The sequence below is a fragment of the Mesoplodon bidens genome, assembly GCF_964165515.1.
Source record: "Mesoplodon bidens genome assembly, chromosome: 6".
In the NCBI taxonomy this organism is placed as follows: domain Eukaryota; kingdom Metazoa; phylum Chordata; class Mammalia; order Artiodactyla; family Ziphiidae; genus Mesoplodon; species Mesoplodon bidens.
The window spans coordinates 10588531-10611981 of NC_138162.1; the positions used below are offsets into that span (position 1 = coordinate 10588531).

Genomic DNA, 23451 nt, shown 5'->3' on the forward strand with positions numbered 1-23451 from the left:
GACACGTGACAGCAGCAAGGGGCCAACCTGGCTTTAACTAGAGCTCTAACGTGTGGGTGTGCCTTTGTTAAGGGCAGTGGAGTGACACTAGAGCGCAGATTCATGCTTGCTGGTTGGGGCAACAATGCAACCGTCCAGTCGGAAAGCCTGAGCACTTTCCCTTGTGAAATCCCCCCTTTAACTTTCAGGCCACCTCAAGTGTTCATTCAACTGGGAATATTGATGGTGATGATATTTTCAGCGCTTGTTATGCATCAGGTGTTTTGTTTTGTTGGCCGTGCCCCACGGCATGTGGGATCTTAGTTCCCCAACCAGGGATGGAACCTCTGCCCCCTGCATTGGAACTTCAGAGTCTTAACCACTGGACCGCCAGGGAAGTCCTGCATCAGGCCTTGTAATAAGAGTTTTATATGTTATCTTCCTGATCCTTATAAATACCCCATATCACAGGTGAGAAAACTAAAACTCACGGAGGGGAAGGGATTTGCGGAGAGTCAGCTAGCACCAGGCAACAGGATAAGAATTTGAAACCGGGTCAGTTTCACTAAGAAAAGGCCATGAATGTTTCCCCTAACGCATGCTGTCTCCACTAGAATTTTTTTGCAGTTGGATTATAGTTGTCTGACCCCGCCCTTCCCCGCCCACCTTGGACTTTAAATTCCTCCAAGGCAGAGGCCATGTTAATTCATCTTTGAAAACCCTCAACCTTCATCCCCTGTACCCCCGGAACACCGGCGCCCAGCTCGGAGTAGCACAGACTGCGCGACCTGCAAAGGTTTACCAAATGAATGAATGAATGAACGAATAAATGAATGGATGAATCCGAGTCCTTACTAGTCCAGTAAGTTGCCGCCACCCCAGGCCTCGATTTCCCCACAGCGCTGCTCTGGGCAATACACCGAACCCAAGTATTCTCCAGCGCGCGGAAAGAAGACGCGGACACTGCTGGGCGAGTCTCCGGCTCCTCGGGGCGGGGCTCGGCGGGCCGGACCACAGCTTTCCTCGCGCGGGGGTGGGACGGAAGGGGCGGAGCCAGGGCTCCCCCGCCGGCGTTATTGACCACGCCCGCCGCCACCCGGCTGTAGTTGTGGAGGTCAGCCCCGCCCCTTCCTCTTTTCCTCCGAGAAGGCGGCGGAGACTGACTCTACAGCCATGGTGAGTGTAGGGCAATCGGGCGCCATCCGCGCGCTGTGGGGCTCAGGGGCTGGGGTGGGGGGCGCGTGGCGAATCCTGAGAGCCTATCTACCAACCCGGCCTGTGGGAGGCCCTGCGGAATGGCCTAGCGCCGCCCCAGCCGGCCTCTCGCTTTCTCCTCACGCAGGCCTAGACCAGGAGAGGTGCGCGCGCGCTGCCGGGGCCTCCGTCTTTTCCTCTGCGGAATGGGGGTAGTGGCCCAGCCTCGCAGCAGGCCTGGGCGAGGGCGCGCCTGCTGCGGTCTGGGTTGCCCTGCCCAAGGCACGGTAGTGCTGGGCCTCCAGCGCGCTCCTGGCCCAGGGCGAGGCGCGCGCCCTCCACGGGCTGATTACGACGGAGGTGGAGGGGACGATGGCCGGTGGAAGCCTCGGTAAGTGGCCGAGGGGGAGACCGCCCCGCCGGGTGTTTGACCCAGATCCTTTCTTTCTCTCAGGCCAAGATTAAGGCTCGAGACCTTCGCGGCAAGAAGAAGGAGGAGCTGCTGAAACAGCTGGAAGACCTGAAAGTGGAGCTGTCCCAGCTACGCGTGGCTAAAGTAACAGGCGGCGCGGCTTCCAAACTCTCCAAGATGTAAGTGACGGGAGGCCAGACTACGGCCCTCTGGGCGTGGGGGATACATATGCGTCGGGAACATTTGTGGATTTTCGAAGTCGGCTTAAGGAGGTGTCCGTTTAAGTGCCCATTCCATGCATCCGTGGGTCGGAATGTCGTGCCCTTCCTAGCCAGCCTCTCTAGGCTCCCCTTGCTCACACCCAGGTGCGTGGTGACCTGCTGCCTTTACCTGCCTTTGACCTGTGGTCCTTTGGCCTGGAGTAACCTCGTTCAACTTCTCTGGCTGGAGAAAGAACTGGGTGTCCCTGAAGACTCATTTTAATGGTACCTTCGAAAGTCTCATTGATCCCTTTCTCCTACCTCCCACCAGCACTTGGATTTTTTTCCGTATCCTCCCTCACTTGGTTGGGGGATCCCTTGCACCCCTTACTTGAGTCGTAGTGTAACTTACTGATGTACGTGGAGCAAGAATCAAGATTTGTGAAAGGAGCATGGATTTGGAGTTAGTCAACCTGGGCATAAATTCCGCTTCTGCCACATCCTACTTGGTGGGTAGATTGGCTCACCACCCAGGTTTTTCTTTCCTCTTTTATAAAATGGGCACCCAGTAAATTTCCTGTGGTGGTGCATGCTGAATCCTCAAGACTGTGTTTACCAGTCATTTACTAAGCAACCCTCATATTCAACATGACTGCAGATTCACTTATCCCCAGCCTGTTCCTGTCTTCAGCCTTGTCCCCTCCCCAGTGACCCCTCCTGTGACTCCCTAAGCTTAACTTGGTTGCCCAGCTTGTGGCATGATTCCCTCCAGTCAGCTCATTCAGATTGGCATTGGTTAGGTCGTCCTCATAGCCCTCAGGATATATGGCCTGGGATGCGAGATCTTTCCTGATCTGCCCTTCACCTCTCCTCATTAAGCCTCCTCAGTGAATACTTCACAACTCTTCGAAAGCACTGGATGTGCCAGCTGTTCCATGTCCCCACTCCTGGGATATTCATCTATTGTCTCTCTTCCCTCCAGAACACCTTCCTCCTGGGCTGGGTTAGGTACCTCCTGGGTGAACGTGGGTGAGCTGATGGGGAATGCCCCTGCCCTATGACATCTGGGTCAGGCCCTGAAATAGATACCTTGGGGAGTGCTGTGTGTCTTCCCCATCTTTATCGACGTCTCTGTTTTGTAGCCGTGTTGTTCGCAAATCCATCGCCCGTGTACTCACCGTCATTAACCAGACTCAGAAAGAGAACCTCAGGAAGTTCTATAAGGTTAGTGGCTAAGGGAAGGTGGTGCTTGGCTAGAGGGGCAGTATGGCAAGCTTCTCCTGCTGGGGTGCTTGGGACTGGGCTTTCTAGAGACTTCTCAGCTTGTGGATGTGTTTGCCTTCTTACTAGCATATGGCATGCAGACTGCATTTCCTTGGGGCTGCAGTTGTCAAGAAATCAAAGATGTGGGAGTCTGGCTGGAGATGGGTTTTGAATAAAACCTCACCAGCTGAGTTTGGGCAGTCTTGTTTAAATGTTTTAATGGTCTTGCTAGCACTGTCAGTCACTGCCAAGCATCTGGTATCCTTATTTTTCAAACGATGACCTCAACGCTTAGAGAGGTTAAGTTGCCCAGCGCCACCTACAGTAAATGGATTGGGCCTAGGTTCCAAACCATGTCTTGGTAAGGGTGGATTGAGTGCTTCCTGGAGTTTCCACAGGTGCCTGCCCCTCACTCAGCCTAGAATTTTTATAATCATTTTTTTGTCTTGTGCCTAAAACTAGTGTTGTCAGGGTTCAAGCTGTGAAGTGGAACCAGTAGGAGATTTTATATACTGTGTATGCACACATTTGGTTTATTACAAGGAAATTACTTGTTTGATGGTGGGGGGCATACTTGTCAAGAAGAGAGGATCCGTGAGCAAGCCGGAGCTCAAAGTTTGGTTGAAGCTGCTGCCCTCAGGTGGATTTCTTGGGGAAAGCCACAGCCTTGCCTTTAAGGCCTTTCAACTGATTGGATCAAGCCCACCCAGATTACTCTGGATAATCTCTTCATTAAAGCTGACTGATTAGGGGCTTCGATAGCATCTGCAGAATGGCTTCATATCAATACCCAAATTAGTGTTTGAATGACTGGAGGGTTTGACACATCAAAAAAGTCGTCACGGTGAGCCGGGGCCAGCTGCCCAGGGAACAGCAGCATGTGGGGGGCGGTTGCTCCCACCCCTGGACGTGTGTGCATTTGTGTGGGGGAACGTATTTCTGAGAATTGGGTCTGGAGCTTTCATCAGGCTCTGGGGGGACCATGTAGAGTTGTGGCCTGGAAAAATTGCCTTCATGACCATCCAGTGAGTACACTCCCCCAAACAGCCAGGCAGGACTCCTGGAGATAAGATCTCTATATGAGCGACGGTGTTGATGTTCGATACAGTAACCTCTGGCCATGCGTGCCTCTTAAGCGCTTATGTGGCCACAGTGACGGAAGGATGTAAACAGTGTGTGTGGCTCGTGGCCACTCTTGGACAGCAGGGCTTGCTTGGTAAATTGGAAACATGAAACCCTGACCTGTACCAACTGATTTGAGGGATGTGGGTGGACAGACATTCATGCTTCCAGGTCCCCCCAGAGCTTGCCCTCATCTCCTGCTTAGCTTTTTCCCTGCATTTCTCTGCACTGAGGCTGTTCATGACCTGAACCCCGCTTAGCTCACGTACGCCTGCCATGTGCCTACCCCTGCAGGCTGTTGGCAGCTCCCAGCCTGAGCTGTCACTCTTCAGGGCTTTTGTGCCCACTCTTGTTTCTCTTGCAGTTGACGTGCCCATTGCTTTCAAGGCTGTTGTCAGTCATTTAGGTGAAACCTTCCTTAATCTCTTTCCTCCTCCACACTGATGCACTTGTTTTCCGTTTTCCGCTGTGCTGGGAGCTCCTCTAGCAGGAAGCAGGTCTCAAACTGAAGAGGCCCCAGGGGACCTTTGCAGAACAAAGGGGACCATGAGAGCTGCCTTAGCCTAGATTCCTCACTGAGGAGGAAGCGGGTGGGGAGCGAGTGGGAGCAGAGATGGAGAGACAGTGCCCTGAGAAAGGTCTGAGCGCAGGAGCCAAGTCAGGAAGGGGGGCTTGGCCCCTCATAGCAGGGTGGTCTTGGCCAAGCCAGATCTTCCCTCTGAGATGCATGTGTTCGGTGGGAATGTCACCACAGGTACCTGGCAGGTCCTTCAGATAAATTGAGCACCAGCTTAAGCTGCACATCTCACCCTCCCATACACACACACATAATTTAAGCCAAGATAACAGGAAATGCCCCCAGGACTTGGTGGGTACCAAACATCCCTTGCTGGGTTGGGGTGTGACGTTGACTCCACAGCTGGCAATCTGGTGGAAGGAGCACCAAGTAGGGAGTGGGTTGACTTGGGTGTGCGCCCCAAGTTCCACTACAGCTTCGCTGAGATTTGGGCAAAATTACTTCCTAGCCCAGCAAATCAGTATTCTTAAAGAAAATGAGGACAGTCCTTCCCAACCTTGAACTTGGGGGAATTAAAGAGCTAGGAAGCAAAGTATGGCCTGGGAACACTTCAGTCTCCAGTCCCCTCCTGGGCTGGGTGTCATACAGCTCCTCAGGCTTGCATCTCCCCAGACACGTCCCAGCATCTCAGTTCCGACTCTGTGGCTTCCTTAGCTACCGCAGTAGCTCCCAAACCCTGGTCCTCATGTTCCCCCGCTCCCCCTCACCCAGGGCAAGAAGTACAAGCCCCTGGATCTGCGGCCCAAGAAAACGCGTGCCATGCGCCGCCGGCTCAACAAACACGAAGAGAACCTGAAGACCAAGAAGCAGCAGCGGAAAGAGCGGCTGTACCCACTCCGGAAGTACGCGGTCAAGGCCTGAGCATCCAGGTGTCAATAAAACAAACAAACTGGCTGGTGTTGCTTTGTGTTTATAGGGGTTTCTGCTAAGTGCTGGAGAGATGGGCTGGTGCAGCCCTGGTTATGGTTACCGGGTGTCTGATGGATCCCAGCAGGCTGGCCTGCTGCTGTTGGCAGCCCTGGCGGGGGGGCATGGCACCCTTGGCCACAGGGGCCTGTTGGGCACTCTCTTATGGTTACTTTGGTCCTGTGCCCCCTGGGCAGGGAGAAGCAGGGGTGGAAGGTCTTGAGAACCATAGGTAGTGATGATCTGTTTGAGCAGCTCTGGGTGATTTGCAGTGAACTTGGCATTTTGCCTAAGCAGCTCCAGACACTAAGAGTTTCCCATCTGGGGTAAAGGCACAGGCGTGGGCCACATCCAGGACTCCCTGCCAAAAGCATGGTATGGGGCTCTGTGGGTACGGGCCTCCCCTAGCAGGCCTTCCTCTGCACCCTTGTTTGCTGTAGCCACAGACCTTACCTTCCGGGTCTCAATGCACTTTCCCGTATTGTAGTCCCAGACTTTGACCTGGAAATCAAAACAAGCTGGGGGATAGGGAAGTCTCATAGGCAAGTCTGGCGTCTTTGACAAAAATCACCGTGGGGCAAGTCTCAGCCAACATGTTAACTTCTTGATCTGGGTTTTGTTGTCTGTGAGGTGTGTTTAACAAGGGCTGCGTAATAGCTGATGCAGAAATTCAGTGCAATACTTTCCTTTCCCCTGAAGCCGAGTCAGAAATGTCAGTGCCACTAACATTTGGGCCAGTGCAGACCTTAGTGCCAGGCATTCGGTAAGGAAGTGGTTGGCACCTGGGTCCTGCCCTTGGTAGCCTTCTATTTAGGGCAGATGGGGATGTGGACATTTCTGGACATGGGGTGCTGGAGGCTCCGGTAGGGAGAACGTGGGGTAGGAGTTCGCAGGAAGGAAGGCCTGATGGGGTGGGGTTACCATGTGGGAATAGCCGGTGCTGGCCACCTGCAGCCCATCAGGGGAGAAAGCTCTGCTCTTCACCCAGGTGATGTGGCCCTTGAGCTGGACAGGCAGGCTTCCGGTTGAGGGCTTCCAGTTGTGGATAGTCTTGTCCCGGGAGCCAGACGCCTGGACAGTAGACAGCTCTAAGCATAGAGGTTTGGGGCCTGCATTCTCTGCCCCCAAAATGGCCTGTGACCCTCGAAGAGTTGTAGTCAGCAAGGGGCTAGCCTGGAACCTAGGCAACCCAGCCCACCAATAGGCCAGATGCTGAGTAGCACAGGCAGCTGATGTTGCCACTGTGGCCCTCCAGCTCCTGGTGGAAGATCACTGGGGTCCCTGCCCAAAGGTCCCACATGCGAATGGTGGAATCCCAAGAGCCGGTGGCCTGCAGACAGCGGCCATAAGCATGGTGCCTCCCGGTTCCTCAACTAGCTAGGCTCACAGAAAGCAGGCACCATCTCACCAAGCCCTGCTGAATCCCCATCTTACAGAGGAGGGGACAGGCTCAGAAGAGCTAAGTCACTCTGTCAAGGTGTAACCACTGTTAGGCCACTGAGGTGGGGCCTGGGCAGAGGTGTGGCTCACCAAGCAGTCTGAGCTGGGTGCGAAGTCACTGGGACAGTCTCTCGATGTCCCACCAAGTGGCGCAGCACCTGGCCTGACTGGAGGAAAGAGCCCAGAAGCTGTGCGCCAGGTTCTCTGCCTCAGGTGAGTCAGACCCAGGCCCTTGTGGGGCTGCCTGGGTAGTGTGATGCAGCACAGGGGTTAGGGGAGTCTTCCCGGGCCTTGGCAAGAGAGGAGGGCAATACAGGCAGGGGGAACCTCATGACAAGAGGTTTTGAGGCATGAGGGTGGGGGGAGGGGAACTGGGGAGGTAGCTGCAGCCAGATGCAAGGGCATGGGATGCCACGTGTGGGGAAGACGAATAACCTTTCCCAGTTGGAAAGTGTGGCCACTGGATGGTGTGCATTCCGGGATCCCAGGCCTCGCTGGCTGCCCCTCCATCTACCTGCACCTCCCAGAGCATCACCCTCTTGTCCCAGCCGCCTGATGCCAGTTGCTTTGAGTCAGGGCTGAAGCTGATGGTCTCCACACTCCGCTGGTGACCTGCAGGCACCGGCCAGGCGGCGAGGCAGGGGTGAGGTGGCACAGGACACAGCAGAGTCCGAAAGGGAACCCAGGCCTGGCTGCTTGGCTCCCAGTCCCACCCAGCCCACTCACCCTGTAGGACCTGCAGACACTTGGCTTTTGCTACATCCCACAGGCGGATGGTGCAGCCACAGGAGGTGCTGGCAAAGAGGCAGCCATTGGGGGAGAAGCGGCAGAACCTCACGGGGCCTGGGTGGGCGGCCATGGTCAAGGAACGGGGAACTGCACTCCACCTCTGGCCCTTGGCAGTCCAACCCCTGCTAATTTCTTCAGTCTCGTTGCCTACCACCCCTCTCCTCACTTCCTTCTAATCCTCACCTTCCAGCCACCTGGAAAATTCCTGGGCTTCCATGCCTTGGTCTGGAATGCCCAACTCAGTTTGCCTATTTGGAAGATCAATACCCAAATCAAATGCAAGCACCTCCCAGAAACTCCTTGACAGCCCAGCGTAGGTTCATTACCCTCTGAGCTCCCCAGCCCCTGGACTTTTCCTATTACAACATGAATCAATCTGCTCTATAATTACCAGATTTGTTTTTTCTTCTTAATAATCATAAGTTACGTCTACTGAGTTCTTACTGGGTGCCAGGCACTTTGCTTGCATTATCTCATCCTATAGGGTAGCAACTATTATCCCCATTCCGAAGAGGAAATAAGAGGTGCAGAGAAGGTGAAATGACTTGAGTTCAATCACAGTCAAAAAAGTGGGTAAACATAGATGAACCTTAAGGACATTATGCTAAGTGAAATCAGTCACCAAAAGAAATAGTGTATGATTCCACTTATACCAGGTATTGTACTTAGTCAAAATGGAGACAGAAGGCAGGACAGTGGTTGTCAGGGCCTGGGAAAAGGGAGGAATGGGGAGTTTAATGGGTATAGAGTTTCAGTTTTGCAAGATATGAAGAGTTCTGGCAGCTAGGTGTACAACAGTGTGAATGTACTGAACTGTACACTTTAAAATGGTTAATAGGGTATTATGTCGATTTTTAATTTTTTTTTTTTTAAGTGGTAGGATTTGAGTCCAGGTCTGTCAGAGTCAGAGGCTCAGGACCCCAGGGACCAGGTCCTGTCTCCCTGCCCTCCCGCCCCTGCCCTGCCCTGCCCGGGCTGTCTTGCATAGATGCTCAGCTCAGATGTCAGAGATTATTGTGGTAGGCTCTGTAGAAAGCCACAACAGGGCCATAGGCCTCAGTCTCCCCGTGTGGGGTGAAGAGCCCCACCTGTGTCTCCACAGCAGCCGCCCACTCTGGGTCTCCCAACCATATACACAGCCGTCCTCGGAGGCTGTGAGCAGCTTCTGGCCGTTGGGAGAGAAGGCGGAAGAGTTGACCTGCAAGGAGAGCACAAAAGTCCTGTCCTGGGGCAAGAAACACCTTTCTGCTCATCCCTAACCCCAGACTCCTGGGCCAGCCATAAATACTGCCCCAGGAGCCTGGGGTTGGAGCTTGGACTTCAGGCCTCTCTCAACAACCAGAACTCAGGAACCACCCTACAGGGGAGCCAAGAGCTTGGGGCCCTCTCTGCTGTCTTGTAAGATCAGAGCCTGGGGCTTCCCTGGTGGCGCAGTGGTTAAGAATCTGCCTGCCAATGCAGGGCACACGGGTTCGAGCCCTGGTCTGGGAAGATCCCACATGCCTCGGAGCAACTAAGACCGTGCGCCACAACTACTGAGCCTGTGCTCTAGAGCCCGCGTGCCACAGCTACTGAAGCCTGCACGCCTAGAGCCTGTGCTCCACAAGAAAAGCCACCGCAATGAGACAAAGAGTAGCACCCGCTGGACGCAACTAAAGAAAACCCGTGCGCAACAACGAAGACCCAACACAGCCAAAAATTAAAAAAAAAATAAAAGACCAGAACCTGAAGCTCAGAGCGAGCCCTCACTGAAGCCAGAGGCTGGAGCCTTCTCTAGAAGCCAAGAGCCCATTACAGAGCTGAAGCCCAGAACTAGTTCAAAATCTACTCTAAGCCCCGAATTCCCTCTTAAGCCAAAGTCCAAAGAGCACTGGAATCAGCCAGGAGTTTGAGCCCCCTGAGGAACCAGTGCTTAGAATTCTAGAGCCCATTCTGCAACTGGAGCCCAGAGAACACTCTAAAGCCAAGAAGCCCAAGATCTGGGCAGAGATCTACAGGGCCTCACGTCCCCGCGGTGCCGGCCGACGAATTTCACTCTTTCCACGGCCAGCGTCCCTGGGACCCTGCTGTTCATGGGGCCGTGGCCGCCCGCCCCGGCGGGCTCCCTCCTAGGCGAGCGCTGGTCGGGCCTGCTGGCCCTACTTAGACAAGGTGGAGGGGAAGGGGGAAACTGTATAAGCGGTCTGCATGGCAATCGGGGCGGGGCGGGGCGCGCAGCCGCTGTGGGGTCTCTGGGAATCCATGAGAGGAGAGAGCCTGGGAGGGACTTGTCAGCCCGGGGAGGTGAGGCAGCAGCTCGCTGGGCCGCGGACGGCTCCAAGAAGGGACTTCCCTGCCAGTCGACGGCTGCCAGCCAGACCTTGGGCAGCTCTGGCCGCGGGGCGGAATGTGGCGCACGGTGGCCGCTAGAGGGCACGCCAGCCCCACACAACCGCGCCTGCCTCTGCAGCTGCACCGAACTGGTGCACAGTTTGAGACGATCGTTTCCCCATCTGCACAAAAGGGAGGCTCATCCCTGCCCCCCAGGGTTCCAGGCATGACACAAGGTAGGTGCCCATGAGGGCCCAGTTGGGATCCAAGACCCCTTTCCTCCAGGAGGCTGAAGATCTCCCATGGAGAAGACTAGAAATGATATTCATATCAGCCCTCCAGGATGTGGAGAGCCAGAGGCAGTATGCAAAGCACAGGACATTAGAAAGTGAGGTCACTGTTAACATTCCTGGCAGCGCAAAGTGTGCCTTTGGAGGACATGGAGAGAGGCCCCAGGAGCTGTCAAGATCCTTGTTGGATAGTTCAGCTGAAACCCAGAAAGAACAGGACTTGGTTTCAATGTCCATTTTTCAGATGAGGAAACTGAGGCTCCAGGAGGTCGGGGGACTTGCTCAAGGTCACTCAGCCAATAGGAAAAGAATTGGGACCTCATCCCATGTCTGTCTGACCCTGAGGCCTATATCAGGACCACCTGCCGTGAATTCCAGGGGCCTCACAGCAGATGAAGTCTGGGAAACAGGCCCTGAGGGAGCAGATTTGGCCCAGTCATCCAGCACCTCCGTGGCAGACCTGGGGCCAGAACGCAGTCCCCTCCCCACAGTTGGACAGGAGTAGGACTGAGGTACCCCACTCCCCGACTTGCCAGTGGATTCCAGTCTCCCTGGGGATGGGGCTGGGACAGCTGGGCTTGGGGAGCTTCAAACTCAGGTGTTCCCAGTGGTGATTCACACCCCTCCTCCCAGACCTCTTTGCCAGAAATGCTTCTCACGGAGATCTGCCGTTCTCCTGCTCTATTTTAGGTCCTAGACAGGCGGGCGAGGGGGCGACAATGGCGGCTTTGAGGCTGCCCCACCCCATTCTAACTCCCAAAGGGCCCAGGTCACTGAATTGGCTCCCCAGGGACCCATCTGGGCCTATACGGCCACCCATCCCCCCAGCTCCAGGCATGGGTCCTGAACACGGCTCCCCCATAGCTGGCTCCCCAGGCCCTCTCCCACTTCTGTCTGCTTAGGCGCCCTGCAGCCCATGCCCCAGCCACCTAGCTGCTCCTGCTTTACCTGAAGTGCCCAGAACCGCCTTCCCCAGCGCCGCCCATCACTCCCAGAGTCCCCTGGATAGACCTTGTCCACCAGGCCCAGCGACCACTCAGCCCGTAGCAGTGTAGCTGGGGTTAAAACGTTTCTGCTTGACCCAGGAGTCTGTGGTTGGAATCACCCACCATGAATTCCAGAGCCCTCTGAGACCAAAGCATCATGTCCACCTCTCCTGCTTCATCCTGCCCCTGTCCCCTGCCCCATTTTACTCCCTGAACTTATCCACATGGGCTCTTTCTTCTATCCCTCCATCTTCACTCCCACCCTGGGCCTGTGCACACGGTGTTTCCCACCCTCTTGGCCTGACACTTACCTTGGGATCTAGCTCCAGTATCGCTTCCCCTGGATTGGCCTTCCCTTGCCCAGCTCCCAGGCTAAGTCAGAGCTCCTTCCCCAAAGATAGGGCGTTAAAGCCACAGTTCTGGGTTAAACCCAGGTTCTGCCAACTACTAGCTCTGCAATCTTGGGCAAGCTAACTGATCATTCAGTGCCTTGGTTTCCTAATCTCTAAAATGGGAGTGCTGACAGTGGTTGCCTTGTCAAGAGTTGGTGAGATGGTGCCTCTTAAGGGTACCTGGTGTGCAGTAAGTGCTCAGAGAATTGGGGGGAGGGGTTGGTGACATCCATCTTCGTCACTTTAGCTTAAAGTACTTCAAGCTAAAGCTCCGGATGCCCTTTGTCAGGCTGCAAATGCCCTAAGCCATCACCCAAGGGACCCACAGCCCAGATACACCTCATGATGTAGAGAGGACCTTGTAATCAGGAGCTGTCTGGCTTCATGCCCAGTAGGGGCTGAAGGTATGGCCAACCCTGGGTTTGGGCAGGGGCTGAACCTGCAGGATGTGGTCCATTAAGCAAGGGGAAGGAGTGGGGATGGGTGGGTCACAGTTATGGTGGCAGCAGAAGTATTTCACTGGCTCAGGCTCAGCCTGTGGGATGGAGTCACTCAGCTTTTAGCCATTCCAAGAGAGGTTTTGGGGGATATTTTCCACCCTTGACTATCTCTTCATTCTCAGGGAGCCTGCCATATTCTCTCCTCCCTCAGCCCAGACTGTCTGGGGAGGGAGCTCTGTGCTGAACTTGCCCACTCACTCCATCCCCTGAAGGTAACCCACGGTCCTGGCACCAGCTTCGCCTCTCTTCATTTCCCCAAAGTATCTGCCTTCCCAGGCTCCTTGGTTCCCTCTGAAACTGCTATAGGTACACAGCCATTTTAAAGAGAAAACTAGGGCTTCCCTGGTGGCGCAGTGGTTGAGAGTCCGCCTGCCGATGCAGGGGACATGGGTTCGTGCCCTGGTCCGGGAAGATCCCACATGCCGCGGAGCGGCTAGGCCCGTGAGCCACGGCCGCTGAGCCTGCGCGTCCGGAGCCTGTGCTCCGCAACGGGAGAGGCCACAGCAGTGAGAGGCCCGCGTACCACAAAAAAATAATAATAATAATAATAAAGAGAAAACTAGAGATTCAGAAAGGAAAATGACTTGCTCAAGGTCACACAGTCGGAGAGTAGTAGAGCTGAGATTTAAACCCATGTCCAATAACCCCTAAGCCCCCAGCTCATTCCTTGCACCAGAAACTCTTTCAGTAAAGCTTGGGGAGGTTGGGGTGTGAGCCTCTGCCCCACCCGCAACACACAGCCCTCACCCCTGTGAATGTGATGTCACTACCCTGCAGGACAGCCTATCCCATCAGGCTGTTGGAAAGTCCTGGGTGAGTCAGAATCTACCTTACTCTATCACAGTAGAAGATGGGCCCAGGCTGCGTCTGCAATTCCACTCCCAGGGACACATTCAGCACTGTTTGTAGTTCTAGAAGGCTGGAAACAACCTGAATAGTCAAAGACTGTAGAAATAAATGGTTGTACAAACAATGAAAGCTATAAAAGTCAGGGAAATGAACAAACTACAGCTCTGCATATCAACATACAAACATCTGACAAAATGTTCAGCAAAAGGGACTTCCCTGCGGTCCAGTGGTTAAGACTCCAAGCTTGCACTGTGGGGGGCACATGCTCCATCCCTGGTCGGGGAACTAAGATCGCACATCCCACATGCCACGAAGTGCAGCCAAAAAAAAAATGTTCAGCAAAAAAGCAACATAGCAGAAGACACTATAAGTATGATCCCCCTCATATAAAAATCAAGACGTGCCAAAGGCAACCTTCCGTTTCTCAGGTATACATCCATATGTACTGAAACTATAAAGAAAAGCAAGAATGAGTAACTCCTAAACCTCCAGGGGGGGTTAACTGGGGGGAGAGGAAGGAAGAGGATTCAGGGGGCCTTGAAGAGTACTTGCTCCTGGTGATATTTGCGCTTGAAGCTGGGCAGTGGGCACTCAGGTGTTTGTTGGATTATTCTTTAATAGCTGGCCTGCCTGTTTGGCCCCTGCCCACCTCTCCTGCCCTCTTCTGGCTTCCTCACCTTCTCCCCCATTCTTTGTCCCCATCACCCCCAGGCCTGAGCAGTTTGGTGGATTACGTGGTGCCAGGGCTAGGGTGCAGTTTCCAACGGTGCCCCAGGAAGCAGAGAGGAGAGAGAGGTGGAGAGTCAGATGCCCTGCTTCCTGTCAGCTTTCCAGCTCCCAGCTCCAGTCCCCGAGGCTGCCGTCCTGAAACACACCTGTTTCCTTAGAGTCAATTCCTTATTTTGCTGAGTAAGCTCCAGTGGTTTAGGTTATTTGCCACCCCAAGGGCTTTGATCAAAACATCTCTGTAATTTCCACAGCTGGTCCCCTAATGTTTTGCCAGGGGCGTCTTTTCTGGGACTCCCCTGCACGCAGGGATCACCTAAGGGTGATCAACACCCTTGAGTCCAGTCCTTTCCGCACAACCTCCGCCACCCTTATTGGAATGCACTGTATTTGTCATTGTCCGTCCTAAAGTATGAAGACCAGACTGTAAGTGTGCTCTTTGGAGGGACTGCTAAGTGCCAAGTTGAAAGGGACTGTCACCTCCCGTTTTCTCCAACTCTGGTCACGCAGCCTGCATGACCAGAGTCATTTGTGTTCTCAACAGCTACATTCGTCTGGTGACTGTGGCTGAATTTGCGGTGGAGCTTTTTCCCATGAACTACTGCCCAGTCAGCTCTCCCTCCCTGATCTGGTACTTGCACAATGGATTCTTCGGAAACACGAAAGACCTTGCATTATGCTGGTTAAATGTCATCTCTTTGGATCCCATCCAGCAGCCTAGTCTTGAAAGCATTGTACGTCTGGCTGCCATTGCACAAAGCATTAATTCTGGCACTGTGGCAGCTGCGAATTTTATGAGTAGGCCTTCTGTATTCTAAATCCAGATTGCGAACGTGATGATCAACGGGACAAGGATAAGGACAGAGCCCTGTGGTCTGTCACTGGAGATGCACCCATCTTTTTTTTTTTTTGCACCCATCCACACCCATCACTAATGGTCGGGTTAGGGGAGGACCACTTGCCTTAGAGGTAGATTTGAGTTGAGAGGAGAGCTACGAGCTCCTGCCTCAAGCAGGGGTCTCTGGTTGTAAATGACAGAAACCATCGATGGCCAAAAGGGACCATAGGGGAAGGGGCTGGGGGAAGGGGGAGAAATCAAAGATGGGAAGGACAGGAGGCAGGGCAGAGAATCCAGGGTGAAGCCTGGGCACTTCCAGATCTTTGGAGATCATATGATTGGCCCAGCGGGAGTCATGTGCCCACTCCTCGGCCAGGGCAGAGCATCTTGACTGCCCGTCCCAATGAGATCTGGACTTCCACGCCCACCTCCACCCTCCCCTGCTAATCAGTGGGGGTCTCTAGGTCAGTTTAAAATCAGCTGTGCACCTGTGGCCTCAGGGACCAGACAGCTGTATTCAAATCTGACTTCATCACCTACCAGCAGTGACCTAGGGCAAGTTACCTAACTGTTCGGTGCTTCCTTTTCCTCATGTTTACAATGAGGATGATTAATACTCATCTTGTAAGGTTTGCTTTGAGGATTGAGTTAATACATGCAAAGTGCTTGGAATAGTATCCTGCATGTAGCAAGTGCTCCGGGTTGGTCAGCTGTTACTAAAGCATTATTACATTGTGAGTCCACATTTTCCCACTGTAGCCCCAAAGATACATAGACGAACTGCCAGGTCTTACAGAAACCCAGGTATTAATATATCTGGATTGGGTGCAGTCGCCCTGTTATTAAAGCAGAGAGGCAAGAGCAGTTTGATTTAATTCCCAGTGACCCTTGTTGGCATTTCTGGTCACCACTTCCTTTTCTGAGCATTCTCAAATCATTACCGAATGATCTGTCCAGAATTTCTTGGCAATTAATAATGGGCTAGCTGGTCCATGACTGGGGGACTCACCTATTCTAAAAAAGTGGGATGATGGTGCTTTCTTCTCTCCTGGCTTCTGGCTTCTGTAGTGTCAGTCACCCCTTCCACTCGGGCTCTCTTGGGCTACAATTTGCTAGATCTAGAGACTTGGTCTTATTTACCTTGTTATATTTTTAGTGTGTTTTTTTCTAAGACTTTTTTCCTGTTTGGGTAGCAAAGTGACCCAGGTGCCAGAAGGAACCTGAGATGCTCAGGGGGCCTGACCACCACCCCCTGTCGCCAGCGTGGGCTGTGGCCCCATGCCTGTGCTCCAAGCTCTTGTGTTCAGCAAGTCTTGCCCACAGGCCCCCTGGGCCTCTCCCATGTTCCAGTGACTCTTACAGAGAAAGAGAAACCTCTGGGGCCCTGGGACGAGCACTGTGGAGTTCTCGGACACACCACCGTCCTGATGCCAGGCCCAGGTGAAGATGGAACATGGTGGGCCAGGTGGACGGCTGGGCAGGGCCTCTGTGACAGGCCCATGCAGCTTGTGGAGTCTGGGCCACAGCCCAGCCAGAGAGGACTTTTATGCTATTTCATTTCTTTAATTTTTTTTAATTCTTAAAACATCCTGGACGCAGCAATGTTAAAGACTAGCCTGAGGACAGGAAAGTCACTCATTGTCCCAAGCCCCCAGTGTTGCAGCCACTGTTATTCTTCGGGTGAGGCCTGTGCCTTCAATTATGCCAATTTGGGGTGGCTCATGGCCCCACCATGATCCCGGGGTTGTTGCTGAGATTGAAGGGACAGGCCCAGGTCCTGCAGCTGACACAGGGCATTGAACCTGGGTCTCACTCCTCTGTGCCTCTTTTGGGCCCTGTCACACTTTTTAAAAAATATATTTATTTATTTTCTTTTTTCATTTTCTTTTTTTTTCTTTTTTTCTTTTTTGGCTGTGTCTGGTCTTAATGAGATCTTTCATTGCAGTAGGCGCGATCTTCGTTGCGGCACGTGGGCTTCTCTCTAGTTGTGACATGCAGGTTTACTCTTCTCTGGTTGTAGTGTGCAGGCTCCAGGGCACATGGGCTCTGTAGTTTGCGGCACACGGGCTCTCCCCTTGAGGTGAGCGAGCTTAATAGTTGTGGCATGCGAGCTTAGTTGCCCAGCGGCATGTGGGATCTTAGTTTCCCGACCAGGGATCAAACCTGCATCCCCTGCATCACAAGGCGAATTCTTTACCACTGGACCACCAGGAAGGTCCCCCCGTCACATTTCTATACAACTTTATTCCTAGCACACAAACCAATGTTTTTAATTTTTTTTAATGTTTTAAATTACATGCCGGCTGCCATATATACATATATATATATATGGCTAAAAAATAACACAAGTGTCCACTCACTACCTACTGCCTCCAGCCTCAGTCCTTAAAGGGAATGGCTGTGAACAGTTTGGGGTGGGTGTCCTTCTAGTGACTTCTCCTTTGAGCCCTGTTTTCCCTCTGTAAAGTGGAGACAGTGATGCTTGGTCCAAGGGGCTCTGTGAGGGGAGGTGTTGCCCAGTTAAATAAGGCAAAGTAAATAGAGAACCTGGCCTGGGACCTTGCATGTAATAGGTGCTCAGGAAATGGCTGCTTATTTCTCAGTGGTTACCAATAACTTCTTGTGTGATTGTGCCCCTTCAAGCCTCAACCACCCCTTCTGTCTCCCCAGATTGCAGCCTGGGGTCAAACCCCACTTACTGCTCTCTCACTGGATCCAGAAGAAATTAGTCCCAACCCAACAAAATTCAGGGGAGAGGTAGAGGAAGGGATGAAACTCGCAGCACTTGATGGCCTACTTGGGGCGACTGATCTCAATCAATCTTCAGAATGGGGTACAGTCCCACGTTTTGCAGAAGAGGAGACGAGGGTTGGAGTGGGGAAGTAACTTGCCCAAGACCACGTGATTGGTGGACAGTAGAACCAGAATGGACGCCAGGCCTGGGTCCTGAACCCAAGTCCCTTCTGCCGAGCCACACTGACTGCAAGCCAATGATTCATAGCTGTGCTCAGGATGGGCCCAGAGGAGGTCTTGGAGATGCTTTTCAAATGAGTGAATAGGTGAATGAATGATTCAATGGCTACATTATATATATCATATGTACTCTCCATCAGTACAGCTTTGGTTTTCCTTTCACAGCCCTCATTTCATGTGATTTTTTTACAACGACCCTATCTGCTGGGAAGCCTCACCTCCATTTCACAGATGGGGAAGTAGGGTTGTGTTTTTTTTGCCCCAGGCCTTAGCCTTAGCATGAGAAGGAGACAGAGCTGGAACTCAAGCCCAAGCTGTCTGAAGTCAGAGGCCGTGTGAGCTGTTTCCACTGGCCCCACTGTCCTCTCCACGGTGCCAGGGCCAGCTCTGGGGGGCTCCTGAGACTAGCATGGGGCAGGCCTAAACTAAGGGCTCAGTAGATGTTGAAGCACTAGGTGCTTGCATGGATGCCCAGGAAAAAGGCATATGTAGGATTTGTTTGCTCAGGACTAAATTAGTGGTGAGGCTTTGAGACACTTGCCCAAATCCTCCTGGATGCCCATTCCTAACCCAGCAGGGTTCAGCCTCCCCCGGGCCCTGCATAGAGAGGATCCAGATGAAGTTGGGGCCCAGCTCCTTGGTCTCCCTGTGTCTATCCTGGCTCTGGGGGAGAAGAGTTGGAGAAAAGGGTGAGGCTGGCTCAGGCTCTGGGGCATCTGTGAAGGTAGTAGACCAAGGTCAGCATCTAGTGGACCTATTTCCACCTCCTGGGGTTTTGGGGGGACATGACCCTACCCTGGGAAGTAGCTCAGGAAGGCAGATCATCTGGGAGTGGAGCCCTGAGAGGTGGAACACACAGCACCCAGGCTGGGCGACCCGACAGCTTCGGCAGGACAGCCACAGCCACGGTTCTGCTCACTGAGACGAACCCTGTCCTACCTCTTTGAGGCCACCCAGTGAGATCCGGCCTGATGCTTCACCCAGAGGACTGAAGGGCAAGAGCCTCAGGATGGGTGGTGGCTCCTATCCTCTGTCCCCTGGTCCCCTGGGCTGGTGGCCCACCTTGGGCCCTAAAATGAGGGTCTTGGAATCCTCCTCCCCACTGGAGCTGGGAACAGTGGGCTTCGCCTCAGGGCAGGAAGGGGGATGGGGCGTGCTCTCCTCCTCGTCCTCTCCCCTTTCCTTCCTTCCTTCTTTGTTTCTGTCCTCCACCTCCACTGCCTTCCTCTCACCTAGATCCCTCCCTCTGGCTCTAGCTGAACCCTGCCCCTCAACCCCTCCGAGCCTGCTCCTGAGCTTCGCTGGGCCCAAGAGGCTCAGGGAGGAGGGATTGGCCCCCTGCGGGCAGCGAGGGACATCTTCTGCGCCGAGACTGTAGGCTTCTAGGCCTCTGGAGTTAAGGAGGTATCTGCCAGCTGCAAAACAGGGAGAGGATCTGGGAGGCAGGAATGGGGTGTGGGGGGCACTGGGCAACTGGGGGGACGTCCACAGGAAACAGGAATGAGAAGCTGAGGAGAGGTGCAGGAAATGCACCTTGAATGCCAGGCTAAGGGGCTTGGAACACATTTGCCAGGCCAGTGGTTCTCAAAGTAGATGTTATGGAACCCAGAGGGTGCAAGAAGGAGCCTCAGAACTCCTTATGGGGGTGAAAGGTCGTGAGGAGGAGACCCAGGGATGGAATTCTGGGCCCCTGGCCCCACTCCAGCCAGAATGACCCTAATTTCACAATGTTTGTGGACTGCGCTTGGGGAGCAGTGAGAGGCATTCAGCAGGGACAAGGGGGTGGACTGCACTGGGCTTTAGGAAGTGAGTGCTGGCTGCCCGAGAGGAAGAACTGAACTCTGGGAGTCACATGGCCCACAGGCCTCCTGACCTTTTCTCCTCAGGCCACCAGGAGGTAATTATAATAATAATAACCCAATCATCACAATGCCAGCAGGCACCACGCTACGCACACCCACGCTGTGTTACTTCATCACATAGGGTGAGTACGTGTGCACATGGGGAACTCGAGGGCCTGGGAGAGGAAGAAACTCAAAGCCAGGATTACCAGCCAGCTTCAGGGGCAGAGTCAGTATGCAGACCCAGGGTCTGGCGTACCCCAGAGTGCCTGCCCCCCAGGCAACCCAGAGCAGGTGTGGAGCAGCCGATCCCAGCTGGAGCCTCCTGCAGCTACAGCCCCTTCTGCCCACCTGCCCTGCCAACTGTCTCAGCCACACCTGGCAACCACATGCCCTGTGGAAATCTGACCAGCCTTGTGCTGCCCTCCGAGAAGGCAGCTGGAACATGGGGGTTGGGAGACAGGGGTGGAGTGGGAAATGGAGCTCTGGCCAGAAGGCAGGAGCAGCTGTGGCAGGGCAGGGAGAGACTAGCAGCCTCCATTTGCTGTGTGACCTTGGGCTCCTTGCTGGGCCTCTCTGGGCTAGGTCTGCTTTTGGCCACTGGGAGCTGGAGCTCCAGGATTAACTATAGGCAACTTGTGGCTTCCTGGGCTCACCTGCTCATGCCAGGAACAGTGCACTGGCGCCCACAGGGGGCCACTGAGTCCTTCACCCCACGGCCAGAGTGCTGGGGGCTGACCTTCAGTGTGATCCCAGGCCAGTGTCTTGGCTTCCTCATCAATACGTTGAGAGGGTTGGTGGCTGGGATGCCCTGCAGGCAGCACTTCCTTCCTCCACCTAGGGGCTGGTCACAGCAGCCGCGCACCCCCCCACCAGCCTGCTCCCCCAAGGCCCCAGCCTTCCTCAATGGCCATTTTGTGTCTTGCCAGAGGACTGCTGTTTGCTCAGCTGCCCCTGCCCCTGAGACCTCACGATAATGGAATCCTGTCAGCCCCGGGGCTAGGGGGTGAGAAGCCCTCTCCTTCAGTCTGTCTGGGGCATTGTCCTTCCCTTCCTGTCTGGGTCCGGGTGGGAGGCATTTGCGGTCATTTCCTCTCAGACTTGTTTCCCTTTCCAGCCTTTCCAGAAGCTCAGGCCTGAATCCCAGCCTCCAGTCACCCCCAGCCGTGCATTCCCATGCAAGTCCCAGCAGCCCTCCCTCAGTTTCCCACTCTGTACAGGCTTAACACCCAGTTAGACCAGGGCTCAAATCCCCAGTTCAAATCCTATCACTTACTGGCTTTATGCCATAAGCCTCAGTTTCCTCATCTGAAAAACAGGAGTATATCCTACCAGCCTCATAGGTAATTGCGATCATGGGATCTGACAACCCTGGGCTGCTTTATAGTTGAGTGACTTTGGGTGAGTCACTTGACCTCTTCAAGCTTCAGCTTGGTCCTCTATGGAATGGGGACCTGCCACAGAAGTTCCTGGTGAGAAATCAGGAGAGAGCATACAGACCGGGCGCACACTAGGTGCTCAATAAGCGCTGGCTTTGGAAAACCACTCAGGAATAATGGGGCCAGATGGCCACACATCCCATTGTCCCCACAAACAAAACTGATGAGGTTCCTAGGCAGTTTCCCCTCCCCCAGGCTCCAAGTGGGTCTCTCTACCTTTGCCCATTTTTAAGGTTTTCGTAATGATTTTATGTTTGAAGTGTGTTTCGTAATTTCCAGATGTGTGGGGATTTTCTAGTTATCCTTTATGTAATTGATTTCTAGATTGAGTGCATGCTCTGAATGATCTCAGTCCCTCACTTTGTGGCCCAGTATGTGGTCATTTTTTTACAGATGCTGCATTGTCCTTGCAAAGACAGTGCCTTCTGGAAGTGTGGCTACTGCGTTCCAGATGGATCCATTAGATCAGGTTTCTTAATCTTGTTTAATCTTCTAGAGTCTTACTGATTTTTTTTTCCCTGCCTTTTCTATAAATTACTGAGGAAAATATGTTACAATCTCCCGTTATGACTGTGAAGTTTGTCTTGTCTCTCCTTGTATTTCTTCTACTACTTGTGTTATATATTTTGAAGTTACTTTATTAGGTGCATATAGTTTTTTTTTTTTTTTTTCCCCCTTCCTTACGGTACGTGGGCCTCTCACTGCTGCGGCCTCTCCCGCTGCGGAGCACAGGCTACGGACACACAGGCTCAGCAGCCATGGCTCACGGGCCCAGCCGCTCCGCGGCATGTGGGATCCTCCCGGACCGGGGCACAAACCCGTGTCCCCTGCATCGGCAGGCGGACTCTCAACCACTGCGCCACCAGGGAAGCCCAGTGCATATAGTTTTTAAATTGCTAATTTTATGGACAAATCAAACCTCTTGTCATTATAAAATGTCATTATTTCTAGTAGTGATTTTGGCCTTCAAGTGTGTTTTGTCTGCTACTGATATAGCTACGCCGGTTTTCTTTTGGTTGTTATTTTCATGGTGTATCTTTATTTTTGACCTTGCTATATTCTTTGTTTTTAGAGGTGACTCTTAGTTGGATCATCTAGTCCATTCACACTTAATGTAATTCCCGAGTTACTTGGGTATTTAAATCCACCTTCTTCTTTTGTGCCTTCTATTTTTCTTGTTTTGTTATACATTTCCTTTTTCTCTCCTTTCTTATCTTACTCCGATTATCTATTTTTCCTTCTAATCATTTGGAAAGTTTGCACTTTTAGTGGTTGCCCTAAAAATTACAGCCCGTGCTCTTAACTTTTTGAAATCTGAAGTCTTTCCCCACATATCCATCACCTAGGTTGGTAATGACTGTATGGCCCATTTATGTCGACACTTACTCCCGCTCTCCAGTTATTTTGAAATCCTCCTCCCAACCAAGTATTTATTTTGAACAATAAAGCTCACCGAAAATGTCCAAGTACATTCAATGAGCATCCATTTATCTTCCACCTAGAATCACCATTAGCTAAGCTCTGGTTACATTTGTTTCATCTATCTATGTGCTTTTTTTCTGAGTCTTTGGATAATCAGTTGTAGACTTGTCACTGTTTTTAATAACTGTTTTTTTTTTAATGCTTTATCCACCTAGGATGATATAGTCTCAGAAAATCTCATTTTTTTTCGAAGTGAAAATTATTTACTTTTTTTGTGATTATAAAAGTTATCCATGTACAATTAAAAAAATACTAAACAGTAAGAAAGATATAAAGAAAAAAGTTAAAAATCACCTGAAATCCTACTCCCTAAAGATGTTAGCATAGACATATATGTGGACAAGGATCCTATTTCCCACTTTCCCAGTTGTATCTATGGGATCTGGGCTGCTTGTTCACCTCTCTGGACCTCAGTTTCCCTGGATATGAATTGGGGATGTGATGGTCAGTCTTATGTGTCAACTTGGCTAGGCTGTAACACCAAACTCTAATCTAGTTATGGCTTTGAAGGTGTGTTGTAGATGTGGTTAACACTGACTTCTACAATTAGTTGACTTTAAGTCACTGAAGATTACCCTCAATGAGGTGGGTGTTCCTCCTCCAATAAGTTGAAGGTCTTAAGAGCAAAATACGTTTCCAGAGAAGAAATTCTGCCTCAAAACCGCAACATCAAATTCTACCTGAGTTACCAGCCTGCCAGCCTGCCCTACGAATTTCAATTGCATGAACAAATTCCTTAAAAAGATACAGATACAGGGCTTCCCTGGTGGCGCAGTGGTTAAGAATCTGCCTGCCAATGCAAGGGACATGGGTTCGAGCCCTGGCCTGGGAAGATCCCACATGCCGCAGAGCAACTAAGCCTGTGCGCTACAACTACTGAGCCTGAGCTCTAGAGCCCGCAAGCCACAATTACTGAGCCCACGTGCCACAACTACTGAAGCCT

General features: G+C 52.7%; 2 protein-coding genes across 2 annotated transcripts; one reads left to right on the forward strand and one right to left on the reverse strand.

Annotated features, from left to right (window-relative positions):
• Positions 1–1058: 1058 nt before the first annotated feature.
• RPL35 (ribosomal protein L35) lies at positions 1059–5641 on the forward strand. Its single transcript, XM_081236771.1, has 4 exons — positions 1059–1155; positions 1628–1764; positions 2928–3009; positions 5459–5641. The coding sequence occupies exons 1-4, from the start codon at positions 1153–1155 to the stop codon at positions 5606–5608; spliced, it is 372 nt and encodes a 123-aa protein (XP_081092897.1). The 5' UTR covers positions 1059–1152; the 3' UTR covers positions 5609–5641.
• A 301-nt stretch (positions 5642–5942) lies between these two features.
• Positions 5943–9956, reverse strand: WDR38 (WD repeat domain 38; the record flags this gene model as incomplete). The annotated part of the gene is given in 11 exon segments (XM_081237881.1): positions 5943–6014; positions 6107–6154; positions 6575–6724; positions 6852–6983; positions 7184–7215; positions 7218–7260; positions 7608–7705; positions 7820–7936; positions 8066–8130; positions 8971–9080; positions 9888–9956. Coding segments are annotated over 11 exon segments (936 nt in total).
• Positions 9957–23451: the final 13495 nt, after the last annotated feature.